General features: G+C 40.8%; 2 protein-coding genes across 8 annotated transcripts in view; both read left to right on the top strand.

Moving 5' to 3' along the window:
* The window catches only part of RBM44 (RNA binding motif protein 44), a 37058-nt gene extending 35711 nt beyond the window's left edge, over positions 1-1347 (top strand). For 6 of the 7 annotated variants that reach the window (XM_089477688.1, XM_089477690.1, XM_089477686.1 and 3 more), the window contains exons 12-14: positions 157-302; positions 395-550; positions 996-1346. In XM_089477688.1, the coding sequence (XP_089333814.1) occupies positions 157-302; positions 395-548 (300 nt within the window). In that variant the 3' untranslated portion in view covers positions 549-550; positions 996-1346. Of the gene's footprint in view, positions 1-156; positions 303-394; positions 551-995 lie in introns of all 7 variants that reach the window. The other variant, XM_089477689.1, reaches the window with a different exon arrangement.
* Positions 1348-5121: 3774 nt separating this feature from the next.
* The window catches only part of RAMP1 (receptor activity modifying protein 1), a 66432-nt gene continuing 46635 nt past the window's right edge, over positions 5122-24918 (top strand). The window contains exon 1 of the mRNA XM_089477904.1: positions 5122-5217. Coding sequence (XP_089334030.1) covers positions 5178-5217 — 40 coding nt within the window. The 5' untranslated portion in view covers positions 5122-5177. The remainder of the gene's footprint in view (positions 5218-24918) is intronic.

Below are 24918 nucleotides of genomic sequence, written 5' to 3'. Positions count from 1 at the left end.
ACCTACTGTATTTGCAAACTTCTGCACGTGCAGTGGGAATGCGCACACAGAACTTACTCCTAAGAGAATAGCTAGATTTCCATACAGTTCAGTACTAGTGTAGTTAGAATGTTTCCTTGCTTTGTGTATTAATTACTTTGTACAATGTCTACCTAGGATGTTGCAGACAGCCTTTTGCCATTGGGCTCAGTACAGGATACTCCAAATCCATCCAGTACCTTTGTACCTCCCAACACATTAAACTTGAGAAGCTTCCGCAAAGTAGTGAAAAAGTTGGAAGAGCTACATCCAAATATCAGTAGGTAAGTATGGAGTTTGAAGGTGGAATTCATGGAAAGCATAAAGAGTGTCACTTGAAATTTTCTTGGAGACTAATTACTCTCATTATTTTTAGAGACATTATTTTGGATGCTTTGGTAGAGATAAAAGAAAATAAAGGCTTTCTCAGTGGCTTACCCCTTTGTACTATTGTGCAAATGACATCATCCCTTCTGAATAAGAAGTTTGCATCAATATCTGGGGAAAATAAGGACAAGTCTAAGAAATAAAGGTGAGTATATAAAACATCTTGAAATTGCAACATTTATGCCATTTAATCTAACAAAATACTTTCTACGGAATAGTAGAAATATTAATTATTAATATCTAGATCTTTGTTGGATTTCAGTTTTGCACCTTGATTAATAGTAACTGTATATATAACTGAATTTCCTGGATCACAAAGTGATTTAGCCCTCAGTATAAATCTTGAACACAAGTAGTACTTTTGTAAGTACTACTGTTCTTATGGAATTTTTATGTGTGCTAGATGCCATCAAGGACATACCACATATACTCATATACAAGTCGATGTAATGTATAAATTGAGGGAAGGTATTGGGACCAAAATCATGGATTTTGATAATGACCCTTGGATATGTTGAGGTTAGCGTTTAAGGGAGGAGAAAGTTTTACAACCATGCATAGATTTCATGTCATGTCTTTGTGTTCTACAGTAGTTTGTCTGCACATTCACATTGGCAGCTGTGACTAAAAGAAGACACTTTGAGTTGAAGAGTGTAACCCACAGATCTTCAAGAACATAGAGATTGAATGAGTAACAAAGCAGAAGTTTAGGGAAGTCTGTAACTTGGTTGGAAAATATACTTGTTTTAATATACCTTTATTTGTGGTTTTGTTATTGGGAACAAGTTTACAAGAAACTGACGCTGTAACTTTTAATTCTTCAAAAAATGCTTAGAACACCTTTGCCTTAAGTAACTACAAAAAAATAACCTTTTATCTGTTATCTGTATTTTGCATTTGTTAGGTACTTTAATATGAAATACATGAGAATATGTTGTCATTTCATAAGAATCTATGTTTGTAATGATAATATCAATAAACAGTCGTAGTATGGCTTAAGATGTTTGAAGTTGATTTACAATGTTCATATTTGAAGTGGCAAAGAAAAAACGTAATTTAAAATATGTATATACTACAATAATCAGAGGATATTTAGCAGTTTTGTTGCTAATAGTTCTTGCACATAGGGCACAAATTTTAAGTACCATGGATTTCAGAGAAGGAGATTTAACAGTACAAACAAATGAAAAGGGCTTTATTTGTACCACTTTATTCCTTAGTCTATATGGCCATGAATATACTATTGACTTTAAAGATCACATATAAGACACAAAGCCCAGCCAATGAGATATACCATTATTAGGTTCAACCCAAAAAGATATGTAAGACTGACAAAACTTTGAAGTTCTGCAGAAGTTCTCATCAAGTCATATTGTACAAAAAGCAGGGGATGTCCAAAATTAAGCTAGCTGTTACAGGGCAAGCTTAGATTCAGTTTGCAAATGAAGACTACACAATGAATTAATTAATCACTGATAGGTGTTAATGATGCTTGCAGGCAAGGTGAGTTTTACTCTAGACGAACTCTTTGATCCTTTTTTCAAATTGTTGCTGAACAGATGTAATTCTTCATGTAGTACAACAGATGGCAGCAAAAGAAAACATCTCTCACTGGTTAAGTAAAGAGCAATGGAATAGATGCATTTTGGACCAATGTCAGAGTTGATGAAAGCTGTATAATTGTAGACCTAGTTATACTCTGAGCAAGACCAGTTGCTGTTCAGTTTTACATCTAAAAACTTGCACTATGTCAGATCATTTCAAGGCCTAGAACTGGACTGAAGTAAGCAGTTCTGTCCATCATGTAACTTATTAAGCAAAGTAATACTGTCAGACTGCACGGCCTTGTGACCGTGAAAGTGAGGACAATGATATGTTTGTGAACATGATTTCTTAGGAAAGGGTGGGGTCATTCAAAATGGTTGCATTAGAAACTATAGTTAGGTGTTAATTTTCTACCAGTAAGCTGAATTTTAATGGTTCAGTAGCAGGTGCCCAGTTGCTATAAAGGTGTACATATATGTGAACCACTGATAGAGGACTGGATAAGCTGAGGTCCTCCAAATGTTGAACTCCCAATTTTATTCGCCCCTGCCACCTTCACTATTGGTGAAGGGAGAGTAGGTGCAAGAGTTCAGCATCTGGAGGGACACAGTTTTTCCATCTTTGTTCTTGAATACAGTACATTACAGTTTTCTGCAAGAATAATCTAATCTATTCACATACGGAATGTAGCATTTCTAATGTTTGCTAGAAATTGTTGCAAATGCAGGCTTTGTGTATTCAGTTTCGTTACTAAAAGTGATTTTCAATGGCAATTTCCTCCAAAGGTTTGTTTCATAAATGTGCAGAAATAGAACAGTACAGACACATACTGAGGGCAGGGAACCATCTATTATTCCCTCTGTTGTAAGCCGCCCGGATTCTCAGTGATTGGGTGGCATATAGATAAATCCTATTATTATTATTATTATTATTATTATTATTATTATTATTATTATTATTATACAGTATACTCTAGCAGAATATAGGGAATAACAAGCTGACCCAGTCTAGTGTAGGATTCTTGGAAGCTCAGTAAGAAGAGCTTTCAGCTTATAACCTATGGAGGGTATTGTACAGTCTTCCAGATGTTGAACTCTAGGTCCTAGAACCTTAACCAGCATAGCCAATAGTGAAAAACACTGGGAGTTGCAGTTCAACAACATTTGGAGGGCCATATTTCCTACCCTGACAGACATTCAACAAGCCACCAATGTATTTTCTGAGACTGATAGTTTCATTTCCCGAAGTAATACCCATGGTCTAAAAAAAATCAATAAGAAAACCAAATTCATGGTAACAAGTAAAAAAACAAGCAGCCCAAGATCCAAAATGAAAGCGTGGAATGTGTTGACAACATCACAATGGAAACATGATGCAATGACGGTTAGACTAGAGATGCCCTGGAGTAGCTTTTTCAAAAGGTGAAAAGTGGAGTGTGCAACCAGAAGGAAAAAAAATAACCCTGACAATACAAGTTATATCAGTGTTACATGATCACTGTTCTCAGGGGTGTCACTAGGGGGGTGCAGCCAGCACTAGGTGATACCCCTACATCCTAAACACCTGCCTTTTGGCAGAAGCGGGTTCTGGGGTTTATCTGCATCCTTTTAAAACACTGAAAGAGATGGTGTGAGTGGGGCAAGGATCCATGAGAGGAGAAAGGAGAGGCCCCAGTTTTGTTTATTTTTTTTTAAGTAATATTAAAATTTAAAATTAAATTTTAATTCTTTTTTTAAAATTACATTTCTAATTCTTTTAAATTTTCTTTAAAAACATTGCATCTTACCCAGTTTTCACTCTAACCACATGAACACGTAAAAACATTTAGGCTGTGTGTATGATATTGTAACTTAAAGGTATTATTTTAATTTTGCTAATTGTTTATGTCACAACTGTTATCACTAACTACATCCAGTGGTATACTGGTATCACGATTAATGAGTAATCCTAGTACAAAACATTATTGAACATTACTGTATAGTGTGGTCTGGGAGGATGCCATGGGGGGGTGACACCATGAGTTACTGCACCATTGATGCCAATGCTAGAGACCCCACTGCTTGTACACTATGCTATCTTGTGATACAGGGCATGATACATAATATGGTTCTATTAAAAAGTAAATAAATAGATCTTCTCCTACTTCGGGATCGTTTTCTAGATGGTCCATTCATTACACGTTTGATTCTGGACCAACTTGGTTCCCTCCCACGCTGCTTTCTTCCGCTTCATGTTTAGTCTGAGGAAGAGCCCTGCAGCACTTGAAAGCTTGCTCATTCCTGGAGGACTTGAGAAGAAGAGCAGCCTGAGTTTGGAGTTTGCTTCTGCCTTGCTTTTCTACTGAGCCCAGGTTGCTTCTGCACAGGGTGACCAGAGGTGGTGGTCCTCCTTTTCCAGGACATGTCCTCCATTTTAGCCTCCTGTCCAGGAGGGGGTTCCAAAAGGTCCTCTGCAGGACATGCCCTACATTTCAACCTTCTGCCTAGGAGAAATTCCAAATGGTCCTCCATTTGGAGCATCACTAAGGGTACCATTGAGCACAGGGTGACAAGCGGTGGTCCTCCTTCTTCAGGGACACCCCCCCCATCCATTTCATCCTTCTGTCCAGGAGTGTTTTGGGGGCTTTTCTCCATTTTGTCTAGGATGTCCTCCATTTTGCGGTGCCTTTGTCCCCCTTGGCAGCGAGGGTCCCCTTGTCATGGGGGGTTTCCCTGTTTGTTTTTCCCTCTGCCCAGGCTGACCAGAGTTCCTAACCACAAAGGGAAAAAAAGCAAGATACAAAAAATACGAACCGTGCAAAACACGCTCCTCTAGAAAAAGAAATGTATTTATTGATTCGATTTCTGTCCCACCTTTCTCCCAAGAAGTGAAAGAATCGCAATTTGGGATCAAAGTTAAAAAGAAAATGCAATAAAACAGTGAAAAACATGATCTAAAAATAATATAAAATGCCAGAGATGAAAAGTGTCTGCTTCTTGGGGGGGATGCTCCAAAGGGAGGGCATGTGGGAATCCCTCCTGGACAGGAACAGGCTGGGATGGAGGAGCTGTCCTGGGAAAGGATCAGGAGGAGGAGGTGGCTTCATCCATGCGGACCCTCCTCCTTCCCCCAAAGCCCTGCCTAGGAAGGAGGCTCTCTCTCTCTTTGCTCAGCTGCAGCAGCCTCCTCCAGCCTCCTTTGGGCTGGCTCTGGCTGGAGCTGCGGAGGAGTCCCAGGGAGGGAGAGGCATGGCTCTCCTCCTCAGGCGCTTCTGGTGGCTCAGCCTCGGTGAGTCTGACATGGAGGGGAGGGATTCCCAGGAAGGCAGGCAATGATCCCCCCTCTCTGTCCCCAAGGGCTGCCCTACACCTCCTGCATTGCCCCTCTTCTGCTCCATTGGGAGCATCCCTAAGGAGCCCATGGAGTTACAGGGGGAGCAGACTTGGTCCACCTCCTCCTCTGTTTGCCAGGACCTGTCCTCCATTTCTCCCTCTTGGACCACAGGAAGGATCCCCCCCCTTTTTTTAAAAAAATGCCCTCCAGTTTTAGAGCATCACTCCAAAGCATGGATTCACATTTGCAGCAGCTTCTTTGAGCCTGATTTGTTTGGGTCCCCTCCTCTCCCTTTGGTTCCTAGCAGGACCAGGAAGCACCCATTTCATATTCCTATTATGAATGTTCTCAGCCTTGATTGGGTCGCGTCCTCCATTTTGTCCTCCATCCCCAGCATAGCAACGAAGCACCGATTTAATATTGCTATATGAGTGGGTGGTGTTTTTTTTAAAGTTTATTTTGGGCACGTCCTCCATTTTGTCTTAAGTGTCCTCCCTTTGGAGCATGGCTATGGAGCATGAATCTATATTTCTATGAGTGGGGTTTTTTTTAGTATGTAGAGAGATCTTGTAGCACTTTTGAGACTCACTGAAAGAAAGACGTTGGCAGCATGAGCTTTCCTGGGCTTCAGCCTACTTCTTCAGATGCACATTATTATTATTATTATTATTATTATTATTATTATTATTATTATTATTATTTCAAAGATATAGCCATGTTAGTTTGTGGAATCAGTATGGAGAAAAATCTTGCAGCCCCTTTGAGACTCATTGGAAGAAAGATGTTGGCAGCAGGAGCTTTCCTAGGCTTTCGTCTACTTCCTCGGATGCATATTATTATTATTATTATTATTATTATTATTTAAAGATATAGCCCTGTTAGTTTGTAGAATCAGTCTGTAGAGAGATCTTGCAGCATCTTTGAGACTCACTGGAAGGAAGAAGTGGGCAGAAGGAGATTTTGTAGACTTCAGTCTACTTCATCAGATGCATATTATTATTATTATTATTATTAAAAGATATAGTCATGTTAGTCTGTAGAATTAGTCTGTACAGAGATCTTGTAGCCCCAGCATGAGCTTTGGTAGGCTTTGGTCTGCTTCCTCAGATGCTTATTATTATTATTATTATTATTATTATTATTATTATTCAGAGATGTAGCCGTCTACTTCCTCAGATGCTTTTGGTGGATGGAACGCTAGTGGCAGACCTAGATAAGCCATTAGTGTGTAAGAATATCAATTCAAATGCAAAACCCACATGCTAATGGCATAGATAGAGGTCTGTCTCTGGCTTTGTACTCCATCAAATGTATCTGAGGAAGTAGAGGGAAGTCTAGGAAAGCTCCTGCTGCCAACTTTTTTCTTCCAGTGAGTCTCAAAGGGGCTATAAGAGCTCTCTGCAGACTGATTCTACAGACTATACAGTATCTTTGGGGTTTTTAAATAGGTTTTCTAGGGTCACGTCCTCCATTTTGTTATTCTTGTTGGGTGCCTTCAAGTCTTTCCCAACCTATGGAGACCCTAAAGGCAAACCTGTCATGGGGTTTTCTTTGGTAAGATTTGTTCAGAGGAGGTTTGCCATTGTCTTCCCCTAAGGCTGAGAGAGTGTGACTTGTCAAAGGTCACCCAGTGGGTTTTTATGCTCCAGTTAGGAATCAAACCCTGATCTCCAGAGTCGTAGTCCAACGCTCAAACCACTACACACCGGAAAATGCAGAGCTACTGTTTGTTTGTTTGTTTGTTTGTTTGTTTCCCTCAGTGTTGTTGGACATCCTTTGTGTTTCCTCGGTTTATTTACCTGCGTTGGGTTAATCCTTGGAGGCAGCCAGGGAATCAGTGTTTGAGGAGGGGATACTGGACATTGGGTTACAAGTTTGGAAACTGGAGATGGCTCTCTTCCTGTGATGGTTGTGTAGAAGAATGAATTTCAGCAGATGCCGCAACCAAGGAATAAGCAATACCTGCACCTGCTGCCAAAACTCCCTCTTCTACAGACTCATTCACGGTCAGGGAGACCAGATGGGTCCTCACTGCTAAGGAGGAAAAGGCACGTAAAATGGAGGACACTCAAGACAAAATGGAGGACACGACTGAATGAAAGCTGAAAACGCTCACAGAAATGTAAACTCATGCTTCTTAGTCATGCTCAAAATGGGGGAATGAATTTCAGTGCCATCATTGATGAGCGAGACAGTTGCAGTGGGATGTGTTTAATGTAATTTGATAGTTTGCGTATGTGTGGGTGGGTATAAGTGGATGTTGTTTTGTTACTGTAGTGTTTTATCTGCTATTTATTTCCAATGATTTATACTTGGCTCTTTGTTTTTGTGTTACTTTTTTTTTTTTTTTTGTCTTTTTGTGTGATTTTGTTTTGTTTTATTGTTGTTCCAATTCGAAACTAAATACACTCGTCCCTCCACATTCACTGGGGTTAGGGGCATAGGACCCCCGTGAATGTGGAAAAACCACAAATACCAAAAACCCTATGTTTTTACCTGAGAGCACACCTCCCTAGGAATCTCTAGGTCCTCCAGTGCAACTCAGTGGTCAACATCTGCCAGATGTTGACCAAAGAATTGCGCCGGAGGAGCTACAAATGCCTAGTGGAGTGTTCTCTCTAGGGATCTCTAGGTCCTTCAGTGTGACTTTTGGTTAAAGTTGACCATAGAGTTGCAGTAGAGGACCTAGATATTCCTAGAGAGAACATATTAATAAAATCCATGAATCAAATCTACAGACGTCAAAGCCACAAATGTGGAGGTACAAGTGTACATTTTAATGCAAAACGGAGAATGTTTTGGGAATTCCTCCTGGACAGAAGGCAGAAATGGAGGGCAGGTCCAGGAAAAGAAGGACACCTGGTCATCCTCTTCAAAGTACAGGAGCCCTCTTCAGTTTTCACTCTGGTAACCGTGCCCCTTCCTCCTCAGAGGCCAGTTGGGAAGGACTGCGATGTCACTGGAACCAGAGAGAAGGGATGTCTACTTGCCCACCTTGGGCACCACCCAGGACTGGACAGAAGCTGCCACCTTGGCATGCCTTTTACATGACCTGCCCTACATTTCAATCTTCTGTCCAGGCGGAATACCAAAATTCCATTTGGAGCATTGGCTTTGACTTTTGCAGATTTAATTATTCACGGATTTAGGTGATATGTTCTCTCTAGGAAGCCCTTGGTCCTCCAGCGTGACTGTGGTCAACTGTCAGAAGTCATGCTGGTGGACCTAGAGATTCCTAGAAAGAACATTTCTCTAGGCATTTGTAGGTCCTGTCTGGGCATTTGTAGGTTTCATGGTCATCTTTTGGAAGATCTTGACTACAGAATTGCCCTGGAGAACCTAGAGAGAAGTTTTCCCACTTTCATAGTGGTCCTGTGTCCTTAACCCCAGTGAGGGCCCACTGTATTTGAGTGTTTTTCGGTTTTCTTTGCTCGTGCCCTACATTTTTCTTGAATGTCCTACATTTTGTGGTGCCCCCCCCCCCAATGTCCAGCGGAAAGGACTGAGGTGGGCAACTCAACTGCTCCTCACTTTCTCAGCTACACTTCCACGGTTCATGGTACCACTTGCCTAGCCTTTGAGACTACTACTCATTGAACAAGTGAAGATGGTGAACTATGTTCTGCGAGGAGCAGCTACTTTTTCTTACCTTTTTGCCCCTGCTTGCTGCCTCTATTTTTTATTTTTATTGTTTTTTTAACCTTTTTTCTTAAATCAGATTAACACCATTCTAACAATTAACTACTGTATTACAGAAATAAATTATCTGCCTCAGTTACATCAATAGTTGGGTTTTACAAATTAAAATGTGGATCTTATTTTTCTTGTGGATAGTGATTCTGTCCATAAATCACTATGGAATATGGAGTTGTCCCTGCTTGGCCATGGAAATCCTCTAGGAGACCTGGTCACACTCTCTCAGCCACAGAGGAAGGCAAAAGCAAACCCCCTCTGAACAAATCTTGCCAAGAAAACTTCATGTGTTAGGGTTCCCATAAATCAAAAGCAATGAAAGCACACCACAGCAACACAGGTGAAACTCTCTGATCCTGTTCCATGTACTTAATAAAAGGCCAGTCACATAGTCTTAAAAGTATCCTAATCCCACCCTGTGGATGGATAAGTCCAATTTTCCCTTCTCTAGCAACTTTCAAAGGCATAGCTGTGTTAGTCTGTATCCATATATGAAAAGACCTCGTAGCACCTATGAGACTGAAGAAGTTTGTAGTAGGAATTTTCATCATTCAGTCTGCCTTACCAGATGCATCTACAAAAGCTTATGCTACCAACTTCTTTCTCTGAGTCTCAAAAGTGCTACAAGGTCCCTTTCCCTTCTGTTTTTTGGCCCAAACAATGAGGTAGAAAGCAAAAAGGATGGGCAAGGAGAGCGGGAGGAAACACAGGTGAGCAATAAGAAACAGCAGCAGCCTAGTCCTTGCACTTGAGATAAAGAAGGCAGCATTTCCTCCCTCCATCCTTCTTTCTTTCTCTCTGGCTGGCCTGCTTCCTAGGACAATTGGGGAAATGTGTAGCTAAGAGGAATCTCCTGTCTCCTCTCCTGCTTAACCTTTTTGGGCAGCACATCTCTGCAGACAAGGCCAACCCAAATAATGCCCTGAACCCCCTGGGCAAGGAGCACCTTCTGTCTCATGGCTTCTCTAGAAGTCCAAAATCCAGCAAAGTGAAACTGTATTCTGCTGCAAGCAAATGGGAGTACAGTTGGTCCTCCATATATGTGGCTTTGACATTTGCAGATTTGATTACTTGTGGTTTTGATTAATATGTTCTCTCTAGGAATCTCTAAATCCTCCAGTACGCTTCTGCTGGAAGCTGACCATAGAGTTGTGCTGGAGAACCTAGAAGTTGCTAGAGAAAACACTTCTCTAGGCATTTGTAGTAGGTCATCCAGCATGATTTTACAATCACCTTCTGGCAGATGTTGACCATACAGTTGCACTGGAGGACTTGGAGATTCTTAGAAAGGTGTTCTCATAGTGTTTTTTTATTTGCAGTTTTCCCACATTCATGGGGGTCCTTCACCCTAACCTCAGCAAAGGTGGAGGGGTCACTGTATACTTCAAAAGTCCCTGATGGCAATTCACTGTCATAGGAGGTCATAACATGGGACGAATCCCGTGCAGAAACTAAATTTAAACTGAAAACAACCTGCATTTGTCGGATGTTTTTCAGACAACGTTTGTGTGAAAGAGAAATAACGCAAAAATAACCCAAATGCAAAGTCATCGAAACCAGCTCCTTTTTACTTTCGCTAAATTGCAAAAGTACAAAGGAGCTTTCCATTTGGATTACTTTTACATTATTTCCCTTTCACTCCAACGCATTTGACAAACAACACCCGGATTTTAAAATCCCGTTTCTGCACGGGATTTTACCAATTCGCTTTCCGTGTGATAAACTTCATAGGAGTTTATCGCACGGGAGGAATTTCTCTTAATTTCGAATGAAAAGAAAGTGGGGGCCAGAATGCATTCATGTGAATTCGCTAGTTCAGCGAATTTACATGACTTCGAATTGCGTTCGAACTGACTTCCCATTGCCCGAAAATAGCTTGCCATTCCCCGAAATTGTGTGTGATCACCTCTCACGCAATAATGTGAAACCCCATGATTGTGTTTGGACTGACTTCCCATTGCCCAAAATTGCGTGTGGTAGTCTTATCACACTATAACTCCATGATTGCATTCAGATTGCCATTGGATTATACTTCCAATTTCCCTTGTCTGATAACGTCCATTGTTAATAGCTGGCCAAACAACCTTCCTCCCCCTAGTTATGCACCTTCCTTTCTTTCAGGTGTCAAGCTTGGGCAAGGAAATATAGTTGCTTCCTGTGGAAGCATGTGGCCATTTCACACTCACGATGCACCTAGCACCAATATACTTGACAGGCAGCCTGTTTCTCATGTTTTAAATACATTACTTCCAAACATTCTTGTGTATAGAAGAGAACAATGTACTGACGACTCAGAGCATGTGAAACTATGTGGGTTCTCCTGAACACGCACATAATGTATTTCCATAGTTCAACCCTGCTGCACTGTACAAAAGGGCAGCATGCTTGACTTCTCTGATGCATTGAGCCATAATCTGCTAGTTCACTACTTCCCAAAAGATCAGTGGCATTTTTATACAGGCAAAGTACTACCTTTTTTAAAATGCCTCTGCTGCTTCTCAGACCTGGCCCTTTGTAATCCTTCAGTGTGCTTTTTTCCTTTAGCCTTTTGGGGTTTGTATGTATGTACTTGGTGACTTCCTGAAGCCTATCTACAAGAAAATAAATACTGAGGAAAGTGTGCCATGTATTTTCTAGAGCAGGGGTAGGCAAGCTTTTTGAGCCAGGGGCCGGGTTGCTGTCCCTCAGACAACTGGGGGGCCGAAGCCAAAAATTAAATAATTAAAAAAAAATTTAAAAATTAAATAAATAAATAAACCGGGACAAATGTAGAACAAAATTTTCAAATGGAGGACACTTTTTTAAAAAAAATGGAGGACACGCAAAAAAATTTGCTGATTTTTTAAAAAATGTTAATATAAATGCATGTTTTGGAGGCTTCTATAGACAATTGCCCCCCTTGCCCGTCGCTTGCCCCCCTTGCCTGCCGCTTGCCCCCCCTTGCCCACCTCCTCCTGATAGGCCAAAGGCCCCACGCCCTCACGCGAGAGGCCAAAGGCTCCGGCAGCAATCGGCAGCAGGACCGGGCGGGGGCCGGTCCCAAGGCCTTGCCGGGCCGCATCCGGCCCGCGGGCCGCAGGTTGCCTACCCCTGTTCTAGAGCTCAGAAACACTGATAATACAGGCCTGCAAACAGGAGGGATATAAGAATGTTTTTTAAAAATGTATGCTGGCTTTTAGAGGAATTTGGCTTTTTAACTCCAAAAATGACCTCTCACATTTGCTCCATCTCATGCAGGTTTTTTCCCCCCCAACTTGTTTTGACATTTTTGTGTTGAAATATGTGATGGAATGAAATGATCCTGTATAGGATTATCCTGGCTGCAAAGAGTTAATGTCTTTGAATAGTCTTTCAAAAGACTTTAATTCATTGATATGAAACATGGAAATCCATTGAAAAGCACTAAAAAAAACCCTGCATTGGTACATCAGTGTTCACATTTAATCACAGCTGAATAACAACTGAATTTATAAAAATAACTACTTTGTGAAAAAACTGAGTGTGGTACAACATTTTTATTTTGGTTTTCAAATTCAGCACCCCAAAAAAATACATTAAAAATGGTCTAATTTTGAGGGAGAGGACTTCATCACAGGACTATATTTACATCCACACCTTTACATTTTTTTCTTATCCGATGTGAAGTTTGTATATTCAACTAGTCAACTTTCAAGTACTCTCTCCCAGGAGCTCATTACACTGGAGGATGTTCAGCTTTTACTTGTTGTATCAAGAACATACAGCAGATCAATGTCTTTTAAAAATGGCCACAGACCAAACCATGCTGTGCACAGGCTGAGGAACACCCCAGTATTTGCTTTCTCCCACTGGGTTGTTACGATATTCCCCCATTATCATCATCACTTTTATTTATAACTCACCTTTCTTTTTCCAAAATTAGCACTCGGAGTGCTTTACAGTTTAAAACAAACACAATACAGCTAAAACACACAAGTGAGTTTATATTGTGTTCCTAAAATTCAGCACTGAAAAAAGTCCATTAAACAGAATTAGTCACGATATTAAAACAATTTAAAACATATAATTAAAAATAATAAAAAGCAGTTTCATAGAAACAAGGCCGCACCCTCCTAAAAGCCCTTTCTTTAGAAACCTTCTGTTCTACAAATAAATCAGAATTAAAATGTGTTTGCCTGCAAGCAGGAGGACAGCAAAGAGCATCATTCTGGCTTCTTCCAGAGCCTAGGAACAACTACTGAAAGGCCCTATCTTGTGTCTCCACTTGCCATGCCTCTGAAGGTGATGAGACTTGGAGAATGACCTCTTCTACTACTACTACTACTAATAATAATAATAATAAATAAATAAATAAATAAAATGTATTTATATCCTGCCCAATCTGTACTCAGGCAATTGGGGTGCTCTCTTACCTGAGACAGACCCATTTGGGGAGATATGATCTGTCAGCCTGTACCTAAGCCATTTAGTTTTTTTAAAAAGGCCATTTGATCAGGCGGATATACTTTTTATTTTCCATGGGTATAATAGTAAAATGTGGTCACCTTTGGTGTTGCAAATTGCTGGTCTTGTTATGGCATACTGAGGGAAACTGCAAAGAGACGCTGGGTAAATGGATAGAACTTGCAGTGGAAGGTCGAAGTAAATGGCCTTTCTGGTTTCCTGCAGCACCACCTATAGCTTTATTGCTGTGCACGTATTCATGAGGCTTATGAATGCTTCTGAAGCAAGGGACCATAATCTATGGAACACATGCCAAAATAAAATCTTAGTCATAAAGATGTTGCAAGATGCCTTACCCGTCCCTTTTTATTACTGTTATTATTATTACACTCAAATAGATTGGTGCAGCTGTCTCTCTGGGAAGGAAAAAAATCCTCATGGTTATGCAGGAAGAAGACATCTATCTTTTATCAGTATAAACAGGCAGCATGCCTGTTTTCATATCTCTGCAAGAAGCCATGCAAATCCAGTTTGCATATGGAGTGTTTTCTTCCTCTGCAGTTGCAGATCACCCACTTTTTTTTTCTTTATGTAAATCATAGTCAGTAAATTACAGAAAACAGGCCCAGGGTTTGCCGACGATAAACATCAAGGAATTGATTATAATGACCTTATATTTTAATTAATCATAAATAAGGAACACGGTCTGGAGTACTTGGATTTTTCCATTTTATTGTTACAACAATTCTGTCAGATCAACTAGACTTAGAGATGGTGATTGATTTCAGAATTGAGTAGAGGTTTGAATCTGGACCTCTTGAATCCTAGTCAGGTATTCTAAGCATTAACCTCACCCTGTCCCTCTGTTTTGGTTAAGTCAAATATGGATTTTTACATGTGTTTTCCAAGGTTCTTGTACACAGAAATGATGGAATAAATGTGACAAGTTCCGTTCTATCTGTCCATTATTCCTACATTCAAAGACAAATACGGAAAACGAGAGCAACTATTTTTGGTATCTTTCATAGTAGCTAAACTTTCCAGCTTCTTGATCAGTATCTAAGCTGAGAAATGAACATTTGCCTATGGACTGTGGGACTGTTTGAAGAATGGTCAATTTCCTTTCTTCCTGTTTCTTTTATGCACTTTCCTCTGCAGAAAGACTCTATTGAATAATGCATTGGGTTGTTCTATATATATAATGGCCTTATCTGTACAACATAATTAACTATTTACTACTATTTATCTTATAATTCTTTGCTGGGCAACAACAGATAGCACAAATCAGGCTCCTTTTGCTTTAAATTATGTATACAAGAAATAACAAGGTGATCATATGTTGCGTGAAGAATATGTTTCTTGTTATACAAAACGTGTTTATACAAAATATGTTTCTAGTTATACCAGATCCATTTTTATCCCTATGTCCTGTTCTTCTCTTTCATAAAGAGGTTGATGTCATGTTTCTTCAATTTTAAACATCACCCAAGCAAATTGGACATTTTAGTCTCTAGAATCATGTTTTGTTGCAGAATTCACAGAAAACTGGACCTTCAAGGTAGATCTGAACATTTATAAATAATATCCATAAATTTAATCCACCTGCCATGTACAATTAAAAAAAATACAAGCAAAAACAGCAAAAGTAAAAAAAAATATCCCAACAAATCTGCATTTGTGTTGGTCACATTATTTTATTTTGTAAAAAGGCAGGACTGCCAGCTTGTTGTTGCTTTTCTTATTGCCTTCAAGTTGACTCCAAGCTATGTTGACCCTATTGTAGAGTTTTAAAAGGTATATTGAGAGAAGGTTTGTCGTTGCCATTCTTTTTGGCTGAGAGAGTATGACTTGCTCAAGGACGCCCAGTAGGCTTTCATGGCTCAGCAGAGATCCAAACCCCATTTAGTATAGACTTCACAACTCAGTCCTATTTCAACAAGCAAGGCATGTTGACTCTTACCCCTACCATGCTAGCAGCTACTTAGATACTCCACATGATGTGAAAATACGTTTTCTGGCTCTGGGTCTTTGGACATTGTGGAACATCCTTGATTCTGCACCTACCAAACTATTGCCAGTATCTATTCTGGTGTTTCCCCCTTTGTTGAGACATCTTTATTTGTCTGTGGCAAAGATCTGGATTTCTTGAGTTTAACTGATCAGTAAAATTGTGGTTCTCCATATAATTTTATATGGCCAATTTTATTTTAAAATGCACCTTTATCTGATAAATATCTTAATATGTTCTCGATATAATTTGAATTTATTTTATTCATTAATTTAATTTGTCAGGATGCTAAATTAAGGCAATAAAATAAATTAAGGCAATAAAATTATTAAATAGCATGTATAGAAGTAAACCTGTTAAGCTGAGAGCCCGTACAGACAGGTCAGAAGAAAGCTGCTTCGGGTCACTTTGGAGGTGTGCTGTTTAAATGACACATGCGTCATAAGAGGCCAGAAGCTGCACCAAAGCCACATGCCAGTCCGAAGCTTTGGCACAGCTTCTGGCCTCTTAAGATGTGTATGTCATTTAAACAGCATACCTCCAAAGTGACCCAAAGCAGCTTTATTTTGGCCTATTAACCAGTGCCTTGGGATTAGTGCCAAGTCGATCAAAATTCCACGAATATGGGAGCCTGGTCAGCACTGACAACATACATAGAAACACACACTTTGCGACTGCCACCACTCAATCAGGGCCATTCAGAAGAGAGGAGATTGTGACGAGAGGAGAGTGCTACCATCCTTATAGGCCAGGTGTGGCTAACACTGGCCCATCAATCAAAAGGTGAATGAGAGCTCTTGATGGATGGAAATTCTGGCTTTCACAATATTTTGGAAGTCAAAAATCTTGTGACGCATGAGAATCACTTGGTTCACAGAGCTCAGTCTCATTGCTGCTGGGTTGTGTAACTATGAACCTGGGGAATATTAATTTTAGCTCAAGCAGTGGGCTGAGTTACAGGCAGCCCTGGGATCTTACCAATGTTTACGGAGATGCTGGGATGAAGGTTTGCAGAGGCAAGACTCTTCAATCAATTGTACTTTATTAAAGTGAATACATCAAATACGCACACACGCACACACATAAGAGCTAGGAAACGAAGAGGTGAAATCAGGATCAGGAGGCTTCACTGACACTGATAATTACCATTGAAGTGGTTGCTTCTTGAAGATGAAGTCCGATAGTGGGACCTGGGATGCTTGGAGTGTGGCAGTGGTGGATCAGAACTAGTGGGATTCAGAGTGATGTGGAGTCAACCTGAAGTCCAAACTAACCCAAGGAACAAAGGAAATTTGGGATCTTTTATAAGGAAAAACCAGCCTGGGGCAAAACCAGGTGTCCTACATCAAAGAGTCCGAATCTGCGCAGGAATGGCCACTCGAGATGGAGGTCTGTGAGGTGTAAATTGGGAGTGTAAATCAGGCACTCTTTCTGAGTGACAGGCATCCTGTTGTAAATCACCTAGCCATCCTGAGATGTGGCAGTGAATCTCCCCTTATCGCAACTCCCAAACTGCCTACGTAGTCTCTTGCTTTACCTTTCATGGCGGGTGTATCGAAGGTACATTTAGGGTCATGGTGGGGCAAACCTCACCACATTTTATATCCAAACGGAAGACTTTTGGCATCTAGTAACAGTTGGCACTCAGCCAACCCACTACCTCCTGGAGTATGACAGTTCCCCCAGGCATGTGGTGGCCAGGCTGATGAGGGCCACAAAGGATTTCTTTTTTATTACACGCTAGTAAAATATGATGTGGAGGATTGATCTGGTCTATGATTCTGGAGACCAGGATTAGATTCCCAGTTTGGCCCACTGGGTGACCTTCAAGAAGTCACATGCGCTCAGCCTCAGGAGAAGGCAATGACAAACCTTCTCTGAACAAATCTTGCCAAGAAAACCCCATGATAGGTTTGCCTTAGGGTCACCATAAATCGGAAACAACTTTAAGGCACACACTATCACCATCACAAATTATTAGTGAAACAGTTGGCATCTTTTTAAAAAATGCCTTTAGCTTTGGAAATATACAAATAAGTTAGGCCTGTTACAGACAGCCAAAATAAAGCTGCTTCGAGTCACAGTGGAGGTATGGTGTTTCAATGATGCATACGTCCTAAGAGTCCAGAAGTCGCACCAAAGCCATGCTCCAACCCTAAGGACTGGAGCGTGGCTTTGGTGTGGTTTCTGGACTCTTAGGACGCATGCATCATTGAAACACCATACCTCCACTGTGACTCGAAGCAGCTTTATTTTGGCTGTCTGTAACAGGCCATAATTTCTTAATTTGTTATTCCATTGCCACAACTTGCTCACATACTTAATGAAGTCAGCAATACTAATTAAGAGCTGTGGGTTTAGCTTAAGCAGCTCAGTCACGTTCTGTCTACCACTAACACTGAATTAAGACCACACTATGACAGGAAAATCAGCCGTGAGCCAAATAACTGTGGTTTAGTTGACTAAGCCAGCTACGCACATATGCTAGACCTTAGGGTCAGTGGCCTCCAAACCCTCACTCTTTTTCAATATGTTTATTGCAAATTCAGTCTGCAATCTTTCAGTCTGAATATTAAGTTATGTCCTGGTCTGAGCCAGTAATTCCACAGTGGATCCACATTGGATTTTAGTCTAAACCTTAAAGTACTGTCCAGTGTGGTGCAATAGTTTGAGCGTTGGTCTAAGACTCTGGACCCAGGGTTTGAACTCCAGCTTGGCCACGTAAACCTACCTCAGGGAAAGGCAATGATGAATTCTTCTGAAGAAATTTGCCATGAAAACTGTGTAATAATTTCACCTATGTGTCGCCATAAGTCGGAAATGACTTGAAGGCACACAACAGCAACAACAAAACATTGTTCTAAACCCATTGTAGAGATAGGATTCAACATCTTTGGTGGCTGCTTTTAAAGTTTTGCTTAAAATCTGGAGAAGAGTCACCAGCCCACTGACATGGATGCCTCACAACACCAATGGATGTTGAATCCAGAGAATGACATTTGCCTCTTTGTTCTCAAGCACAAGTTCCACTTCTGGCACCCATCCATGTCACAGACATTCATTCCAAAGGTACATTCTCACCTCACATTTTCTATTAACTGAATCAAAGAACTGAGAGGAGTCAAATGATTTTACATCTTGTCAAGCACAAGAGGATGTATTATTTCCCTGGCAGATTACAATTGTTTTTAGATCAGAAAATGTGCATTCATTCAGTTTCTATTACATGTAGAATGTAGCTGTTTCTTCCCATTCCTAACCAGCTGCCTTCAGATACATAGGAGGAGCTGTGCTCTTGGATTATTTATTATGTTGGATTGGATACTTCAGTTCCTCATAATTGTTCTGAGAACTGTGAATGCCACAAATGTAATCCTTCCGCGGTGGTGGGTGTTTTTGTTTTTGTTTCTTTTACTTTTCCGTTAGAGCAGAACCAATATATGGAGACAATAGAAGTCTTTAAACAGCATTTGATCATCCTTAAAAGCCATTTTCTTTTATTAAATTACATTTCTCATTAATAAGGTGAGTAGCATAGGACTTCAGTTTAGTAGAGACTTCACAACTGGTTCTAAAAAATTGATTTCTTCGGTTAGGTTTTTTAAAAATTTAGTAGCATTAAAGTAGGTAACGTGAAGTAGCCAACTGTGGAAATAGTAAAAGCTTAAAAACATTTATTTGTATGAAACTTATCTGGAATCTTCCAGGCCGATGACGACTAGTTTGATGAACTGGATGAAATGAAATTTTGACTCTAGCAATTACAGTCATTAACCTTTGTTTTACACCAAGTTCAATATGAAATGGACTCAAACAAGCATATTTTTTTAAAAGCTAGTTTACTGATCAGTCTTGATATATATAGTTTGAAAACTTTTAATTTTTCAGCTTTAATTTCCCCTTTGCAGACTGGAAGAGAAGTATGTACATCTAATGCTCACAACACCTTGTTCTTATAGTAGGAGGCCACTGCCACTATAAGGCTGCCATCTGGTTGCCCTTCTCCTCTATTAAAGAAAAAAAGAAGGAAGGAAGGAAGGAAGGAAAGAAAGAAAGAAAGAAAGAAAGAAAGAAAGAAAGCTTGGTGTTACCAGTGGGAGTTTGTACCTCTAGACCTGTTAGTCTGAAAAGGCTGCAGAGTGCAAGACACTGATGTGTATTTTAGAGGTAGGTCCAACCTCCTCCCCATGTGATGGCTAGGACACATGAAAATGCAGGCTTATGGGCTGTATTTATGGGAAAGAGTAAGTAATCTTTCCCTAAATATTCTTGAATTCTTTTAAAAAGAAGATTACTGAATATACCAAGCAGTGGAATACATTCAGTTAGCTACTTTAGGTAAGGCCAAAAAGGAGCAGGAATAAATTCTAGCTACCAAATGAGCATATTTATTAAAGGGCGAACCAGGCAGAAGTTGAGAAATGGTCAGTCACTTTTTAAATAAAAGCAAACATTGGTTTAGCTAACCAAGGCTTTTGCTATCAGAATTCTTCTCCGTGGTCTCTGTGCCTCACACAATAGGGTTTTGGCCTGCAGAAATGACCACTCGCAGAACCACAGTTAAAGGTAAGCAACCTCTTCATCCAAAAGAGAATTTATCAAAACAGCTTACACGATCAGGGTAATTGGGGACCAAAGACATTTGCATCTTGATTTAGTCAAAGGTGGATTTCACAAAACTACTTTTATGGGAGCAGAGCAATACTTGGAAAGGTATTGGAAGGAAACCAAACTGACCATCAAATAGCCTATTAGCTCATGATGTGCCCTGTGGATGATTCCTGCAGGTACATCTTTTACATAATGCTGTATCAAGGAGAATGTGTGGAGAGTCAGTCTTGGATGTGGAAAGCAAATTTTTGTGCCTACAGATGCTACGAATTATCTGAATGAGTTCCTTGTTCAGAGATATGTTCTAGCATGGAGGAGTTTGTTACACTTGGAACTGAAGGTGTAACCTAAAAAAAGGTGAAAATGTAGTTTATGGCATGGCCAGGGCTAATTAAGATATACGTTATCCTTCCATAGGCAGGTGGAGACTTTTTTATTTGGCTGGCATTTGAGGACTAAGGAAAGGGCCTTTCATAACATGGTATATTGCTTATATTGTTTTGCTTTTTAAATGACCATGCTCTTAACTGCTTTTAATTCTATTGACAGAGTAATTATATTTTAACTTTTGTATGTATACATTTAGCTGTATCTGTTTTAACTTTTGTAAGCTATCTTGAGTCCCACGGTTGGGGAAAAGGAAAAGCGTAATTTGATGATGCTTCAGTTAAACAGACCTCATTATGTTGATGATGATGATGATGATGATGATCATCATCATCATCACATTATATTCTGCCTTTCATCATCAACACTTCACAGTGTAGTCCTATATGATTCTACTGAGAGGTCTGTTTAACTGAAGCATAATTATATTCCAATATCAAATACTCCATTGCTATGCAAGATCAGAAAATTAGGCAGTGGGACGTTTACCAACTTGGTTTTAATAATGCGGATGGACTCTGATGTCAGACCTTGAGAGAACTTTGGGAAATGAATCTAGGCTTTGTTTCCATTTCAAACTACCTAAAGTAATATGGACAGGGTCCATCTTTCTTTCATCATTGTTATTGTTCTGGCCAAATTTTGCCTACAGATTGGTGAAAACATGCAGCACCCAGCATACTCATCATTCTGCTACCATTGTGATGGTGACCAGATCCCCAAAGACAAATGGCTCCTGCTGGAAAAGGAATGAGCATTTGATATTGACGTGGGCATTTTTGTATTAAGGCCCGTATTTATTACAGCTGCAATTTGTTACTCAGGAAACACATCCTGTAACAAAATAAACACACAGTACAGGCCACAGATGTATGGTTTTGTTCTGTACCATAAACCCAGGGAGGCACTTTAATACAATTGAGTGAACCTTTCAAGCTGATAAGGCCAAATATTGAATTAAGCAGAGTATCAGAAATGCACTTTAGTAGCCAATCTTTTCAAACAAGTATGTACCTGTTAGGAGTCAGATGACTCAGGTTGATATCCTGTGCACACGGACATCACAGCATGGTTCAATTAATTTAGCAGGACTTTATTCTGAGTATTTACATGGGTGTGTACTGCAAATATAGAAATATATGCCCATTTATTTGTGAAAAGTTTTTTTGAGCATACCTTGTCTGTTATATCAGGAGTATAAGAGCAAGACAAGAACTTGGAAAGTCTTTTGTTTTGGGCCACAATGGATCCTGGGAGATTACTTGGGCGGGGGGGACGCTAAGCTCTGGACCTGAATAAAATTAGTACTATTTAAAACACAATATCTGATTTAAAATATAAAGAGCAGCAAAAGCAATTAAAAAGAGCAGAGAAGACTAAAATTGCAAACCAGTTCTAAAATGGCACAGACAAAAAAATTAGACTGGAATGCTAATGCTGGCACACATACTCTAGATATGTAAAATTGTATGTGTGATCATTATGTCAATTACAGTTAAAATTAATTGTGGGTCATCAAAATTGGTAAAATTTCAAATTTCAAATGCCATACTTTTAAGGGTTTGGGCTCTAATCCAACAGAGCATTGTGTAGAGGAGCAAGAGCTGCAAACACAGTCCTTTCAAAAAATCCTAACATCTCACTGATTTTGAAACAGTTCAGGGCAATTTTACCTAGTTTTATGTGATGTTTTGTAGTAGTTCCGTGCATCCCGGTTGGACCTGAGAGAGTGGCTTCTCATGCATGCATGCCTCCTATGCAGCTAGGGGAATGCACATTACACCCGTTGCATCCACATTAATGTTATTTCTTGCAGAATCAGGAGACTGGAGTTTTAAAACTATGCTTCAGAATTTGGTGGTGAGCTAAGCACTTGAATGCAGCATACATTCATACTGGCAGAAAGGATTTAAATTTCAGCATCATTTGGTGACATAGCTAGGGTTGCCATATCCCGCCTGTGGGTGGGACTTTCCCGGTTTGGGGCGGGTCCGCACGGTCCCGCCCCGGTTTGCCCCCGCCCCCGGGCAGGATGTGGCAAGCTGAGGGAGGCTTTCAGTCGCCGCTTGGGCCTCCGCTCCCCGCCGCGATCGCGGCGAGGCCGGGGGCCCAGGCGGCGACTGAAAGCCTCCTTAAGGCGGAGGCTTTCCCGCGCCGCTTGGGCCTCCGCTCCCCGCCGCGATCGCGGCGAGGCCGGGGGCCCAGGCGGCGACTGAAAGCCTCCTTAAGGCGGAGGCTTTCCCGCGCCGCTTGGGCCTCCGCTCCCCGCCGCGATCGCGGCGAGGCCGGGGGCCCAGGCGGCGACTGAAAGCCTCCTTAAGGCGGAGGCTTTCCCGCGCCGCTTGGGCCTCCGCTCCCCGCCGCGATCGCGGCGAGGCCGGGGGCCCAGGCGGCGACTGAAAGCCTCCTTAAGGCGGAGGCTTTCCCGTGCCACTTGGGCCTCCGCTCCCCGCCGCGATCGCGGCGAGGCCGGGGGCCCAGGCCCTGAGGGAATCCTTCACTCAGGGAGGCTTTGCCTCCCCGCCTGGGCCCTGGGCCTCGCTGCGATCGCGACGGGGGCGGAGCCCAAGCGGTGAGGGAAAATGTAGGACAAAAATTTCAAATGTAGGACACAATGTTTGTGTGTCCTACATTTGAAATTTTTGTCCTACATTTTCCCGGTTTCGAGGTCCGGAGGTATGGCAACCCTAGACATAGCACTAATCTTTGGATTCTAAACTTCATTTTTTTAAAATTCAGCTACTGAAGAATTTCATTTAGGGTTTGCTCCTCCCACAATAGTATGCAAAAAAAAAATCAGATCAGAAAAGGAGCACAAAGATATCTACGATCCTACAATATATTTTGGCACTTTAAATCTGTAATCTTCCTAGGACCCTTGAATATGGAATAATCTATTAGCAAAATAAAATGAAACAAAAAAACTGTGCTCAGAAGTGATTATTTCTAATTGCTTACTCTCTTCCCACAAGTAGTAGTAAAATTATCATAGAGAATGTAAATAGGATCTTGTTTCTTTGTTTTTTATAGTCTGCCTTTTTCCCAGTCTGGGACTATGCAGTTTACAATCATTAAAGGAGATTTAACTAAAATAAACCAAACCCCAAAATTAAAAATATCATTATAAAATTAAAACTAGTGAGGGGGGGGGGAGATACAGTCGGATCTCCGTATCCATGGAGATCAGTTCTACAGACCACCACCCCTGTGGATACCAAAATCTGTGCGTGCTCTAGTCTCGTTTTCTTAATGGTGGCATGGCACATACACACCCGCTAGCACAGCCATGTGTCACCATTAATAAAAACGGGCTCGCCGTCCGTGAATGGTTTAATTCCATGGATGGATGGCATGTCTGCCGATACAGAGGGTGGACAGTATAACAATTAAAACTGATAAATAAACAAAACCCAGATTGGCAGCTCAGCACAATTTTGCAAGGCCCAGTCTCTTAAGCAGTCAAAGATTTGCCAGTTTTGTGTTTTTTAAGGGTCTTAAACCACTTGTGGAAAGATAGCAAGGGGCCCCCTTTCTAACATCTCTTGGGAAGGAATTTCAGAGGTTGGGTGCAGCCACTGAGAGGGCCCTGTACAATGTTCCCACCAGGTGCACTTGTGAGGGTGCTGGGACGGCAAGAAGGCTCTCTACAAAGCATATTTTAAGAAGGACACAAACCTGGGAATATGCAGGTAACTTAAAAACAAAAAGAACTGGACAGTGGCAATACTTCCAGAAACTTTTTTCTTTCTTTCTGGATGATCCCTTAATTTTGATTTCACCTGCATATAATTCTTCCTTGAATTATCCCAGGTTTATTTCACTACTCCCACTCTTGTGTTTTTAATCCTTCCCTCCCACTGATCACATTCACATCTGGACTGCAACATTACAGAAATTGATTTTCACAGTTTCCACTGGGCCTTCTTTGAACATTATCACATGAGGCTCCATTACAGCAATGGTCACAGTGCGGGTTGTTGTTTTTTGCAAACGGGAAGTTTCCAGGATCACAACATGATGTTTTTCATTCTCTCAGAATTGCACAATACCAGCATTTGATTGATGCCAGATCAGTGAAGCATCTCTATGCAAAGGCGTTGCTTACTCCCACTTGCTGTTTGTTATTGTACTCACTCAAACATGCATTTTTTGTTGTTTTAAAAAAATATTTTATTAGATACCAATGTTACAGACGTAACACTCAAGGAAATAGAACATGTAATTCCACATACACATGGAACCAGATTACATTTTCAATTTACTCTTATGAGATTCCGAATTTATTTATTAATAAAAAGATTATAAATATATTGGTAAATGTAGGGTAACCATTTATTTGATTAAACGGTGCCATGACTTCTGCTGCACTGGAAGTTAAGTGATGGAGTGGAAGGTTGGGGATAGAGGAAGAGAAAGCAAATAAATAATGCTTAGTTAAAGCATATGGATACATTAATATTGGGACTACTGTGCTGAGTTCCCTTTGCACCTGATTCACTTGTGTGAAAACAGTGCTATTGGGAGCTATTCACGGA

The sequence above is a fragment of the Sceloporus occidentalis genome, unplaced genomic scaffold (assembly GCF_023333645.1).
Source record: "Sceloporus occidentalis isolate IW3139 unplaced genomic scaffold, rSceOcc1.0.p SCAF_12, whole genome shotgun sequence".
Lineage (NCBI taxonomy): Eukaryota > Metazoa > Chordata > Lepidosauria > Squamata > Phrynosomatidae > Sceloporus > Sceloporus occidentalis.
This window is presented reverse-complemented; position numbering and strand designations above follow the sequence as displayed.